This window comes from Myiozetetes cayanensis, unplaced genomic scaffold, assembly GCF_022539395.1.
Source record: "Myiozetetes cayanensis isolate MyiCay16 unplaced genomic scaffold, myiCay2020 scf3, whole genome shotgun sequence".
NCBI lineage: Eukaryota > Metazoa > Chordata > Aves > Passeriformes > Tyrannidae > Myiozetetes > Myiozetetes cayanensis.
Genome location: NW_026087521.1, coordinates 46,770,918 through 46,785,022, shown reverse-complemented (window position 1 = coordinate 46,785,022; position 14,105 = coordinate 46,770,918). Strand labels below are relative to the sequence as shown.

The 14,105-nt window shown below is 37.3% G+C and overlaps 1 protein-coding gene across 5 annotated transcripts in view; it reads left to right on the top strand.

Annotated features, from left to right (window-relative positions):
• ANKS1B (ankyrin repeat and sterile alpha motif domain containing 1B) overlaps positions 1–13,849 on the top strand; it is a 420,494-nt gene extending 406,645 nt beyond the window's left edge. For all 5 annotated transcript variants that reach the window (XM_050323424.1, XM_050323422.1, XM_050323423.1 and 2 more), the window contains 4 exons: positions 4,182–4,319; positions 10,569–10,736; positions 11,936–12,024; positions 12,221–13,849. In XM_050323424.1, the coding sequence (XP_050179381.1) occupies positions 4,182–4,319; positions 10,569–10,736; positions 11,936–12,024; positions 12,221–12,257 (432 nt within the window). In that variant the 3' untranslated portion in view covers positions 12,258–13,849. The remainder of the gene's footprint in view (positions 1–4,181; positions 4,320–10,568; positions 10,737–11,935; positions 12,025–12,220) is intronic.
• The last annotated feature ends 256 nt before the right edge of the window (positions 13,850–14,105 follow it).

Sequence of the window (14,105 nt, the reverse complement as noted above, 5' to 3'; positions counted from 1 at the left end):
AATAATTAAAAAAAAGTCTCAGTGAAATAAAGATACATGGTTTTATCCAGGGCCAGTCATTTTAAGAATAAGAAACATGAGCCTGAAATGTCCTTTGAAAAATTGTAGAAGCTCTCTGTGAGCTGTTTTCCTGGCACTGGCCACTTAACTCCCTGATCTGCAACAGCTTCTTAGCAGTTGTTATTCCATATTTTTTTCATCTTCCTGTGTGGCAATGCTCCTGTGCTTTGTTTCTTATGTTTTAAAATACATCCAAAATCTTAAAACAAAAAAACCAAACTAACCAAAACCACAAAAGCAGAAATTGAGAGATTGGAGAACTCAGTGATGGATAGAGCAATGGATTGATGCTTAGGCAAAGTGAAATGTACAGGCTCTGTAAGGAGGAGTAAAGTAATGCGTGAATTTCTCTTCTTTGGATACTTTAAGTGGCAAAAAATTGCAATCCATACTGATACTTTCATATGAATAGAAAATAAATTATCTTTTCTGTTATGTGACTAAAATTCACTAAGCAATATAAAAAAACCTGACAACCCAACTACCTGACTAGGTTAATAATGAGTAGAGTGGCTTTGTGTTGCTGAACATTCAGACCACGCAGTACGTCTAACCCAGTATCCATCAAACTTGCCAAATCAATCAGGTTTTTAAAGAAAACTGGGTTTTAAGTGAAGGATGGAAGCAGATTTGTGAACTTCTGCTAGAGTTTGGAAACCACATTTAGAGTTAGAAGACAGCACAAAAGAAAAAGTGAGGTGAAATTACTGTTGTGTCAAGTCTGGCATTTGCCAGAGCAGAGGGGCCAGGGATTCCTGTCAGCTCCTTTTTCTTCCACTGATTCAAAACTGAGCTTCTACAACCCTCATTTCCTTTATGTTCTCTGATGTGCAGGGCATAAATCAGGACATTGTAATGCTATTAACTCTAACTTGGATAATGCTGTTTTCAGCTCTTAAATCTCCTCTGTAGCGTAAAGGATGTAACTGCAATGTCCTTAGGTTTACCAAAAAAAATCAGGAGAACAAAAGGAGCTTCCCCTGTCTCTTCGTACAGTGCATAGAATCTTACGTAAGATGGAAACTTGAAAGAAGTTTGGCAAATTGCGTTAGATGACTCCACACGAGTCCCACTGAAACTTTATGCCTAGTAGTGCAAGGGATGGTTTTGATGGAGGTAAATAATGCCACAGTCCTGTGTTTTTTCTCAAGTGGTAGATTGCTTTCTCTCCAGTTCAAAATCTGCACTGCCTTTCCCTTCTGTAAAAACCAGGTAATAGCCTGCAACTCTCCCAGAAGCGTTATCATCCTTGTCCACAGTGTGCTGTTCCTAATTCCTTCAAGACCCAAAACAGATTAGCACTAAGGTGAGATCCTATTCAGACTTGTACTGCTTCCATATGAGCTTATAGTTGACGGCGCTGGGCACCACTTAGCAATAAATGCATACTTTTTAATTACAAAAATAGCTAGCAGTTCTGTGCTTGAAAACTCAGCTCTCATGGCTGTTCATCCTTTTCCTTTATACCACCAAGCTAAGAATTTGTATTCCAAGTCATAGCAGGCAAAGTTTCAGGTGATGAAGGGGCCCTGACCTCATTCCTCGACAGCTATTTCAGTGGCGCCTTGAAGCTTGGCATGACACCACTTTGACATGACACCATTTCTTTGCAAGTGAGGCCAGAAAGAAATTGCTGCTTAGGAAAAAGCAGACTTGCAGAATTTTCTCGTGGCTCACAGCTCACTCTGTCTTCTGGGTGATTTCTGCCAGGAGGGAGATTGGCTGGCACGAGGTAGGCGAGCAAAAGGAAGGTTGCTTAGCAAAAACCTGGTCTTTCCAAGGTATTTCCTTGGCAGAACCAGAACTGACTTTCAGCATCCCTGCTTTTTGAGAAACCAGAAGTTTCTCTTGCCAAACTTAGAGACAGTTTTAGAACGACAACTGTACAGTGTCAGTCAATGCCTGAGGAGCCTACCCAGAACAGCGAGCAGATTCATAGCCTTCTGCTTTCTACAGAACAAGACTATGGGTCTACTGAAATAGTGACCCTAGGAAGCAATAAACACATGCACTGAAAAATGTTTGATTTTGAAAGGAGATCACAGAGGATGTCCTATAGCAGCTAGGAAAAAATTCAGCTTTCATCCAGAAGATTCATCCAGTTTAGTTATACTTTATTTTATTTAAAACAAACTTGATATGTGTATATTTCTAAAATTCACTTGGTTTATAATTAAAATACTAAAATAATCTCTTTGAGTTTTGACTAAAGTGCAAATCCCTGCGTTAACCCCAGTTCACCTAGAAAAGTTGCAGCATAGCAGAGCTCTTTTCACATATGCTGCATAAATTCAGGTGATTCCATTGTGGCTCATGATTTGGCATAAATACTTCACATATGATTTTAAGACCTTCCAAGCTTTAATTCTTTCTGCTTTCTAAACTACAGTGTTGTCAACATCACATCAATTATAGTGTATTACAGCTCTGTCTATCTGGATATCTAAATCCCTGGTTTTGGTATAATTCTAATTCTCATCAGAATCTTTAGTGAGGGTAAAAGTTATCAATTCGAGAACAAAGAAAATAAAATGCTTCAAGTAACATAAAAAGCAAGCAATTGTTAAGCAGAGATTATTCATGTCATTATAAATTGGCATATATTGAAACATAAGTACTGGTTTTGTCATTTTTATGAATAATGCATTAAACAGAAATAATCAAGTATGTTGCAACAATTTAAGAGGATTATTTCATTTCTTCAGTAACATTTTCCTTATCTCGGTTTTTCCATAATTTGAAATTTGGAATGCATTTTATTAAGATTTTTCCTAAGCGATGATTTCTTCAATTAGATATATTACTGTTTTTTTGATAACTTGACACCTACATGCAAGAGGGAAAGTTGCCACTTAGCAAATGAAAGAAGATATGACAAAGCATCTAAAGTGATTTAGTTGCATATATTAAACAAAAAATTTTTTAAAAGAGGGAGAGGAAAGGAGGTGGTAAGGAAAAGAGAGGGGTGAGGGAAAACCAGAGATGTTCAGAGATTGTTTTAATGTGGACAGACGCCACCAAGGTAAGCGGTGGCTGTGCAAGGAACTGGGACACCTCGGATGTCACATGTTCCATGATGCAGTAGCGATGTCATGCTGCAGCAGGCTTGATCACTTTGGGCTTTTGTGGAAATGCTAGAGCTACAGCCAGCAGGGCCACAGTTCAAGAAAGCATACCTGCTAAGTAAATTCCTATTCAATGAATCATTCTTCTGTTGAAATAAACCCTTTCAAATGCGTGTGTTGCTGAAGCAAGGCCTAATCATAAGCCACTCTGCAGTATCATATTCTTTGGCTTCATGGTTCCTTTGGCCTGAACACAATAATTACATATCAGCAATTTCTGTAATGAATATTCATAATTTTCTCCAAAGCTTTAAGACAGCTTTATTTTATTTCATCAGACAGACATACCCCACCTCTATCTCAGTAGTGTGCTATAGCTTACATTGGCTGTTGCAAGTAGTGTGGCTCGGTGCATGAATGGTTTCATTTTCCTATATCTCTCTTACAGGATGCTCTTGTCAGTAAGTGGAGAGAAACTGCCAGATCCTCCTGTAGTTATCTTTTTAGTAATCAGAAGTCTTTCAATATCTCATGGTTTCAGTTATAAGTCATGTTTGGTGTTTTTTTCTCTTGAAAAGGTATAGCTAAAATTTGTCAGACACCACATGCAAAAACCTGGCTATTGAGCCTGCGAGGTTTCACCAGATCCTGTCTGTCAGTAGACTGAAACAGTGTCCCGTTTTGATCATTACACAAAAAACCAGCAACTTCATAAGATGCCCATGTAGTGCTTTGAAAGAGTATTCATAGCTGTATGCCAGAAAATAGGATTCTTTGTCAACAGATACTAAATAAAATGTACAAAACACAAGTGGCCTCGTAGGTAAGACTCTAGAACATAATGGTTTTCTACAAGATTTTTGGCAATTGAAAAGGATCAAAATTGCAAATACCTACGTAAGATCACACACGGGGTATATTGAATCTCTTCTTACTAAGACATTTCTGAAATACCTCAGTACAGCAGATCAATATAAATGTGAATCTAAACCCACACCTCCTACAGCTCTTTTAAATTTAATTCCTAAATTGATTGCAAATATTTTTTTTAAACAGAATATCATTGCTGAACATGAAATCCGTAACATTTCCTGTGCTGCACAAGACCCCGAGGACCTTTCTACATTTGCGTACATCACTAAAGACTTGAAGACTAATCACCACTACTGCCATGTATTCACTGCGTTTGATGTGGTCAGTTTATAGAACATACTTCATTTAAGAGTTCTTTGTAATAGTAATAGTTATTTAATTCTTTTTAAATGTTTTCAGGGTATATGGTGATTAATGGAAGGTACTATTCATTTACCACATGAAAAGACTAATGGGATATCAAAAGGATGTTTCTGGAGAGGAGCAAAGATTTTCTTTGATATCTCATTTTCCGTATGAAATAACTCATCTCTGTCACTGCAGCTGTTGACTGTAAACTTAACGAGTAGCTTTTCAGACAAGTCTTGACATGTAATTCTTATGCTACAACCTTCCAAGTTTGTAGCAAGCAGTTTTGACCACCCATTCTGAAATCTCAGTGTACACCAAATAAGCAAATCAGAAAAGGGTCCATGTGCATTATATACAGTGCTCATTCCTGCCAAGAGGTAGGTTCAGGAACTAAATCAAACTATGTTTGCAGAGCGTCCTGTATGTTTTTCTGCATTGTACTGCCTGGGCAGTCAGGGAAGGACAGATTTGATGACATCCGGCCTTTTGGGTTTTCACCCTTGTGTGTCCATCCCATACACCCCAACAAGCAGCTAGAGGGTCGGAACTTTCTTCAGGGAGCCCTCTGAGCCTGGACACATCCCACCTTCTTGAAGTAGTTGGAGGCTGCTTTTTGGACCAAGAGGTCAGATGTTACCACCAGGAGTGATTTCTTCAGATTTATTTTTTTCTTTTAAACTGAAAGAGGGTAGGTTTAGATTAGGTATTAGGAAGAAATTCTTTCACTATGAGGTGGTATGACACTGGAACAGGTTGCCCAAAGTGATTGTGGATGCCCCATCCTGGAAGTGTTCAAGGTCAGGCAGGACAGGGCTTTGAGGAACTTGGTCTAGTTGAAAGTGTTCCTGCCTGTGGCAGGAGGGGATTGGAACTAGATGATCTTTAAGATCCTTTTCAACCCAAACCATCCTAATATTTTGTGATTCTTACCCTGCTGTTCCATGACTTTTAGTGTTCCATTGTTAAGCTGGATCAGTCCCAATTACTCATCTCTGTAAATGTTGTTTAGACTTTTTGGCATTATACTGAATAAACTGGAAAACTGAAGCTTCTTCTGCAAATGTGTAGAAAACGAATGAGAAGTTTTGTATTTGTTATAGCCAGAGGACCGAAACACAGATCTGAGAGAGAGCACACAGGTAGCTAACTACATACTTTAAGCGGTTCTAGGAATATTTGGCTACTACACTGAATCTGAAAGAGTTGAAATGTCTGTTACAACAGAAATTATTATTATTTGATGGTCCCTGTTCTGCTCTGCTCTCCATTATGTCAGAGAGAGTTTTAGCTTGACAATTAAGAGAGATATAGAATTTGGTGAAATTTTATTTTAGCAGCAGCTTTACCTTTTCAAAAAGATATTCTTATTTTGAAAATAGCAAATTATTTCTTCAGTTGTTATTTCCTTGTTCCAGTCTTCTTGCCTACATATCTCAAAATGTTATTTCAGCATAAGTCCTTAGAACTCCTATTATTTTGGTGGAAAATTACTCAGTTTTTCCTATATTTATGCTTCTCAGATGGGGATGCACAAATTATTATTGTTCCAAGAAATCATGAATATATCAATTAATCGGTCATGCCATTTTCAGCTTAATTTGGTGAAATAAGTGGTAGCTATAGTTTTTAGGACTAAGATTTATTGTCCAAAATTTTCAGGAGTACTTGCACTTTGAGTTGTGCACAAGAGAAATTTAAGGTGCTATTAAAACTTCAAAATTATTCAAGAAAAAATATTTTAGTATAGTATAATGTGTATGAATTCTTGAAACATGATTATATGAATATAAGTAAGTTTAAGAAATAGAGGCGCCTGAATGGCGGCATTTTATTTGGGACTGGGGGAATAGTTAACATTGCACAGCAATAGCATGTAGGAGAATTTAAATAACAAGATGTACAGGTAGGTTAGAAGCAATTTTAGCATTTTGGTGAGTGCTTCTGTTGTTTAAATTCTCTGTGGGCGTTTTAGTGTGCTCAGGGAGTAGACAAAACTTTTAAATTGTGTTAAAAATAGCTACACAATGGTCAACAAAATGTTCCATTTTGTAGATTTTAGTGATAAGTGAATCAGCTGAAATTAGACTGATTGAGTGAGGTTATTATTTCTCCTCATCCATTTAAATACTTCTTAATGGTTTTGAAGTACTGCAGTTTCATTTATAGGTTTAATAATCAAGCACAAACATAGACTCAGGTATATGGCAGATAAAATTCATCTCCTTTCTTGGCAAGGGAAGAAAAGTGATCCAGGAATAATTACATTTTGCTCACTTCCTGTATCTAAGGAGGAGCATTTAATACCCCAAGCACTTTAAATGGCTATTTTAAGCAATACAGAAACTTTAATGTCAAACTGTCATAACTTAGTTTTCTCCTGCAACATAATCCTCAGTGGGGCGTTACCTACTCAAATATTCCCTTTTTGTGTTGTTTTATTTCTCAGGATCTAACATTTTTGATGCAAGTACAAGCTGTATGAAAAATAGCTAGATATTCAGAGCACAAGCATAGAGTGAATTAAATTTTCTGTTTAAAATAATGTTCATGTTAGAGCCTGATCTCCCAGTTTACGAATAGATGCAATCCTACTCATTTGCCAATGGATAGAAGTCCAATCATGTCAAGAAAGAAACCGTTTTAAATGGTAGAAATCCACAATAAGGTGTAAAAATATGCATTTTTAGTTATATATATTATGACAATACAATATATGCAATGTTAGGGGAAAAAATCACTCTCAGGTCTTGCAGTTTCTTGGGAAATGTGGGCAAGAACAATTTATTCGTAGATAGGGAAGTATTTTAGTAATGTCAACCACCAGCATTTCTGATACTATTTCAGAATAGTTGTACATGTAACTTGTCTACTCAGAATTAAAATTCTGTAATCAAAATTGCAAAAAACATCTTGACTAAAGAATATTGAAGGAGACATGGTTTGGGAGAAGAAGAGGATTTATTGCTCAATATTTGAAATCCACTTTCATTCACTTACTAAATAGGTTTAAATCTACCTTTGAAGGATTCCCCCTGGAGAAACAAACCATCATAACATCCTAAACCACCATAACTATCCCATACCAAAATCTGGTTCGTGTACTGGAGACATACAGAATAATTTCTATGGATATTCTTTCATTGCCCAATGCACCTATGAATAGAGTTAAAGTGACTGAAGAATCCTGACTCAGGCTTGCACTGGGGCATTGAATTGTAACATCGCAAAGCAAACAAGGCAATTGACCTCATTTCTCATCTCCCGGAAAATGTTGGTTAAAGGCCTTGGCTTACTCACTTTCCTTCTCTGCTGGACTGAGCAAGGAGCAGGATTGTAGCAGCCTTGGAAGCACCGCAGTCCTAAATGTTTTGCCCCATTTCTAAAGAGCTTGATGGGGTTCTGTGAAGGTCAGTGTCTTCTACAGCGGCCAGGGGTTCTACAGCTTTGGTGCTAAGCGTCTTTCAGGGAGGCAGACCTGTATCCTTCCTTTTGTGCCCCATGTCAAAAGTTCAAATAGTTTCCTTACTCCATCAGAAGGATTTCCACAATGGATTTTGTGGTTTGGTTTTCCACCCCTATTCCCAAGGGAATCCTGCTCTTACCTCTCCAGTGTAGCCCCTGCAACCAACTCTAATCCTTATAATCCTCTCCCAGTGCTACAGGTGAGAAATACCTCAAACCAAGCTTATTTACCTGTGGGTTTTTTTTCAGAACACAGTTGTTCAGATAAGTTCTTTAAATTTTACAAGGTACAATGTTAAAGCCCTCGTTGCCTCCATTTGCAGACTTCCCTTTGTCAAGGCTCTACCGCAGTACACGATGTATGAAATTTATGTACCAGTTACAGTTCAGTTTGCATTTCGAATATTGAACAGAATACTGAATGTTCTATTTGCTATATTTCAAATATTTATTAACCAGAGAAACAGTTACATGTTTCTTATGGCTTTCAGGCTCCAGGCAGGCCTATTTTTTATTTTACAGACTACAAAGGAAAACAAATTATAGTGGCTTCAGATGGGATGCAGGACTCAGAGTAGATTTATGGCTCAGCATGTCAAACTTTTAGTCTGTCTCCACGCTTATCTTAGAGATTTTCAAGCCTGTCTTGGTGACGTTTTGGTAGGCCTCACTGGATGGTGTATTTTCTAAGTCCTACTAGTATTGCAGCCTGCATTTTCTGCAAGCCATTACTACACCCTGTCCTGCTGATGTATTCCTTAGTAATAATGTTACCCACTCTAGACAATCCCATGATGATATAGTATGCCCTTTTACTGTCACAACAGCTGATTCTAAAGACATCTGTCTTTAGATTAATATTCTTGTCCTACTAAAAAGCAAGCTCCATTTCAAATTATATTATTCTCTACTTTTTTAACAGTTATACTCTGTTGCTTTTAATTCTATAGCCAGTATTCTGCTAAAAGGCAGAGCACTTTATAATAGCCTCTTTAGTTTTCCTTTTATTACAACACTGGCAAACTGCATCCTCAGTGTTTCTCAGTCCTGGCCAGTTTCCCTTGGAGTTAAAGGGGAGATAATTTGGAGACTACAGCTATCAAATCAGGCAGACATTTTTATTTGGGAAGCTATGAAACTTTGGCTGCCTTGCTGTTGTAACTGCAGTTGTAACAGCTGAGAGCATGTCCCAGTGGAGGAGTATAATTGTTTTCTTTCTGACCTAACACAGACCAGAGCTGGCACTTTTATAAGAAGCTCTTATAATGAGCTAAATATGCCGAATTTAGCCTATACTGTCTCAGTATACACGTGTGATAAAAAAGGGATTGAATTTCTTCAGGAAAGTGAAAGTGCAGGACATGAAATAAAATGCTTATCCCTTTAACTTTGTTTTAACAATTGAAGGACAAATTGTGTACTTCCAAGTGTGTTGCATTGCTTTCTGACTTACTGCAAACGCAACAGTCAGACTTGACTAGGTAAAGACGTCTCATTTAAAATTGTATCAGAAACGTGGGCATTTTAAGGGATCACATCCTTTCAAAGCAATGCAGAATTGCTTCCAACTACGGGCTACAGAGGTTGAGGGAAGGAGCGGGTAACTTCTGAATCACATCAAAGATTTATGAATAATTCTAGGGGGACTGTAGGACTTCATGAGGAGGCAAGCCTGCAGGCTTGCATTTGCTCTGCAGAGGTTCAAAACATTACTGCAAAGTTAGTAGCCCAGAAACAGGCTCTAATTGGAGCCTAAAAATAGGCTCTAGTAGGAACCCAGAAATAAATATACCAAAACAAACCCACAAACCTGAAGAAAAATTACCATAGGAATTCACTTGCCATTTAGATTAAGGTCAAATTTGAAACTTGCAGCTGCTTTTTCATTGATGTAAAACTGTACTGAAAAAATATTTATACCAATCCTCTGATAGCTCATTCATGCTTTATAAATCTTTCAACAGGTTTTCTTCCCCATATTCAATGAGGATTGAAAGCATTTTACCTATAACACCAAACCGATCAGGCTTAAGAGCCTGACTTCTCTGGTTATGCACACTAACCCCCCTCCCCTTGCTTACAAGAGTGTTCTTACATGACAGTTTAAGCTCAAACAATTTTGCTTCTAGAAGACAAAACCATGAGAAAGTTTCTCCAGCCCTTGAGGCGCACATCCAGAGTGGTGCACTGACTTTCATGCCTGTGTGGCTGCACAGCATCTGTGAAGCAGAATATACACTTTCAACGCTGGCTTTTTTGTCCTTTTGGAAGCATGGCACCAATGCTGCCACCTCCTCCCATGCTGTTTGCTGAGCATCCCAAGGCATGTAGCCAGGGAAGCAGCACGAGAAGGACAGGTCAGCAGAAGAGTTCCGAAATAGAGCGAGGCCAAATGTCACATAGGAGCAGTAGTGCAAGAGGGCTGGGATCATGACAGCAGCAGATATGGGGTGAGCTGGGAAGGTGGAGCGATTAATGTACTTGTTCTGAAAAGAGATGACACGTATTCCCGTTTCCAGGAGACAATGTTTTCAAGGGTTTTAGAAGTAATTACTTTCAATACAATAAATTACATGTAGATTGTTTTTAATCAATGAGAAATCAAATGACAAATGTAAACATTACAGAGACTGTATTACCAGCATGACTTTAATTATTTACATTGCAAATCACTTCTGTAGACAGTATTACCCCACTTCATGTATCCAACAGTAATACAAGCTCACTCTAATTTTAACTGTTTCTGTTTTGTTCCAGAATTTAGCTTACGAAATCATTCTTACACTAGGACAAGCATTTGAGGTGGCCTATCAGCTTGCACTACAAGCACGAAAAGGGGGCCATTCTTCAACCCTCCCAGAAAGCTTTGAAAACAAACCCTCTAAACCTATTCCCAAACCACGTGTTAGTATTCGGAAGTCAGTGGTAAGTAGAAGGTAGTTATGCATGCAGAAAAACCCAGAATTCAGCTATACAGTTAAGAGTTTATATACTAGAAGCTGTACAAATAAAATACCTGTTGAGTCAGAAATGTTCCACTGTGTCAACTCTGCTCATCAGACGGCAGGGTTGTGTCACCTCAGCACAGGCAGCTGTTTCAAACAACTGCTTATTTCAGATTCCTCCAGTTTAAGATGTTGCTTGGCTAGTGTTGTGTATCTGTCTCTTATAGTAATTGCAGAGCTTCAGTTGATTCAGTCTAATTCCAACGTATTGTGCTTTTTTAAGTGCTAAGGATCACAGCATACCTCTCAAATTCTGTGGTTCCATGGACTTTCCTGGTGTCCTATTGAGAAATAAAATATGCACCTAACTCATTTGGAACATGATCACTGCATATGTATCCTAATCAATTTACAAATCCAAATCAACTTACAACTATCCTGTCAGACCAAGCAACTTCTTTTCATACCCTTTTCTTTTTTTTTTTTTTTGATCCTAGCCAGAACCTCCTATCCCAAAAATGGGATTCAATATACCTTTCCAGTATTAACCCCAGACTCCTAAGAAACCATTGGAGCCTACATATTGATTGTCTTTAAAGGGCCCTCCCGAAGTGCAGAGATGACAGAAATATTCTTTTATGGTAGAACTTCTAAAAGAATCATGAAAGCTATTTTAAATCAAGTGAAAATACAGGCATAGGGTGATTTTGGAGGGAAAGGAGAAAAATGACTGCACACTGTATCATATTCACTGGCTATAAAGTGAGGACTGTACTCTGCGATATTTAATTACTGGGTGAGAGAACGGGGAAAAAAAAAATGTATGACTTTACACTTTGTCATCCATTGCCACAGAATCTTCCTCCATAAAACTGTAAGTAGGAACGTTTCCTGATGCTATCGTCTGTCTCATTAGCAAACAGACTTCTCAGGATCGAGCGTGGCTTTAACGAACTATGGTGCCCTATAGCTTGGGGGTAGACACAGCTCTGATCTCCACAGGAAGACGAAGGCAGCCGTGAGTACATGGGAGTGTAGACACCACCATACTCGCTGCTGTAGGACTTTGTCCATTCAGGATTTGTTCTGTGTTCTGTTGGTTTAAAGAAAAAAAAGTTCTGCTGGAGCTGCTGTGCACAGAGATGGTAACCCGTGTGTATGTTTGCGTTTGTCTTACAGCAGATAGATCCATCTGAACAAAAGACTCTTGCGAATCTACCGTGGATTGTTGAACCTGGACAAGAGGCCAAAAGAGGCATTAATACCAAGTATGAAACTACAATTTTCTGATACAAAACTGTCCCCCCGTTCCTTGTTGTGCCTTGCACGCCAAGCAGTCACAGCACAGCCTTTCCTTTATGGCAACGTTTCAATCCAGCAGAGAGGAAGACTGCACTGTATGGTGGCCTTGTAACTAACAAAAAAGGCTGACAGTCATTTCTGGTGATCTTCTTCTTCCTGCAGCACTGACAGAAGAATGACACTATATGAAGACTTTTAAAATTACAGTCCACAAGAGGAGTGAGAAACCTTATTTTTCACGCAGTTCTCCCTTGTGACTCTGCCACAGTGCTTTCTTTGATTTCTTATTTTAGGATTCTACTTTTTAAAGAAAAAAACAAAAGGTCTCTAAACTAATACTAATGCTGCCTATGAGTAGAGTATTTGATTGGGTTTTTTATTTGAATCCTGGCAGTTTTTAATTGAAATAGAACCAGAATTAATAAATAGATTATTTGTGAAACCACTGAATTCATTAATAATTACTGTGTTGAATAAGGAACTCATTAAAGTGACGAGAAATTAGGTACCCTGATTTCTGTGTGCGCTGATTTTATATGTAATAATTGATGTCCTTTGATCCTCTACAGAAATAAGAACCTCTTGCATTGTAGCAAAGGATCAGAGTTTTATGAATGGTTAGAAAAAGGTATTAATAATGCAAAGAAAACATTTATTAGATATTTTTATGGAAGAGAAGTACTATAGGAAAGCATATGAATATTTATGGAAGGAAGCCAGATTAATTATGAGAAATATTGTTTATTTTAAAGTTAAGTAAACGACTGCTAATGCAGCATTATGAAAATTGTAAGACTTGTAGCATCAGTGCACTGGATGTTCCATGTGACCAGTCTGGAATGAAAGTGGAATGGTCATTCTACTACACCTACATATAGTTTATGCAGTTCAACATTGCTATAGCCATGAATTCTACTAGTATTTTTAAAATTAATCTCAGTGGTTCTAAAAAAAAGTCAAAACCATGGATTTTGCTATCAAGATTTCTGTCACAGAAAGCTTGTTTGGAAGAGTGTTGATAAAATTCTATTGCAAAACATTTTCTAAATAAAAATATCGAGAAAAAGAAAAAAATTCCAAAGTAATAAAAATGTTTTCATGAAACAAAAGTTAAGCATTTGCTTAATATTTGATTAAATAAGATTTACTTACTTTTTCTTTGAAGTGTTTTAATTTTTTTAATGTCTGTGGAGTATTTGTATAATACCATGATGTATATTTATGTAGAACTGAAATTATAACAGTACAAATATCATTATAGGAGAAAAATGACATTTTAACGTATATTGTTCTATCCAGTCAAATTGTGAATCATTTTGAAGTTCATTATAGAGATATTGAAAAATTGTGTGGTTGTCTTAATGTTTTTTTAATTATTATTTCATATCCAGCTGAGGTTTTTCAGTTAGAATCATCAGTTGGTATATTCCAAAAAATGGATAATTGAACTTGGTTTAAACCTGATAATTGTATATGGTTTAGTTACACCTAATCATAGCGCTGAGTGATGACATACTTTTAATACAGTATTCAATTTACTTGAACAAAATAGTTCCTTGTACATATTTTTGCCTATTCACTGTTGATATGTACTTAGTCAACTGACAGTAAAAAAAATAACACTAAAAATATGGTACCAAAAGGAAAATTGTATAGGAGAACAGTAAATAGTAGCCTCACTGCAACAAAGACTTCTGTAAATATGCTTGGGCTTCCAGTTATAAATTTTGTAATTTTGTCATTTATTTATATCCTATAAAAGCACACAAAATAAAATGAAGTTGTACAGTCCCAGCGCTTTGTGCATCATTTTATCATTGCTAAAGGAAATAAGTGGCCTGATGCAAAGGATACTGAAATGCGTACAAGGTCCTCCCCTCCCATTTCCCTGGGCTTTGGATCTTGCACTGAGCAAATCCAGAAATTGCTGTGGAGACAGTTTTGGTCTGGAATACAGATTTTATTTACATATGGTAAATACTTCACTCTTTAAAGTCCCTAATTAACTGGTTCTTCCATGCACTACTCAACTGCTGACTTCCCATAT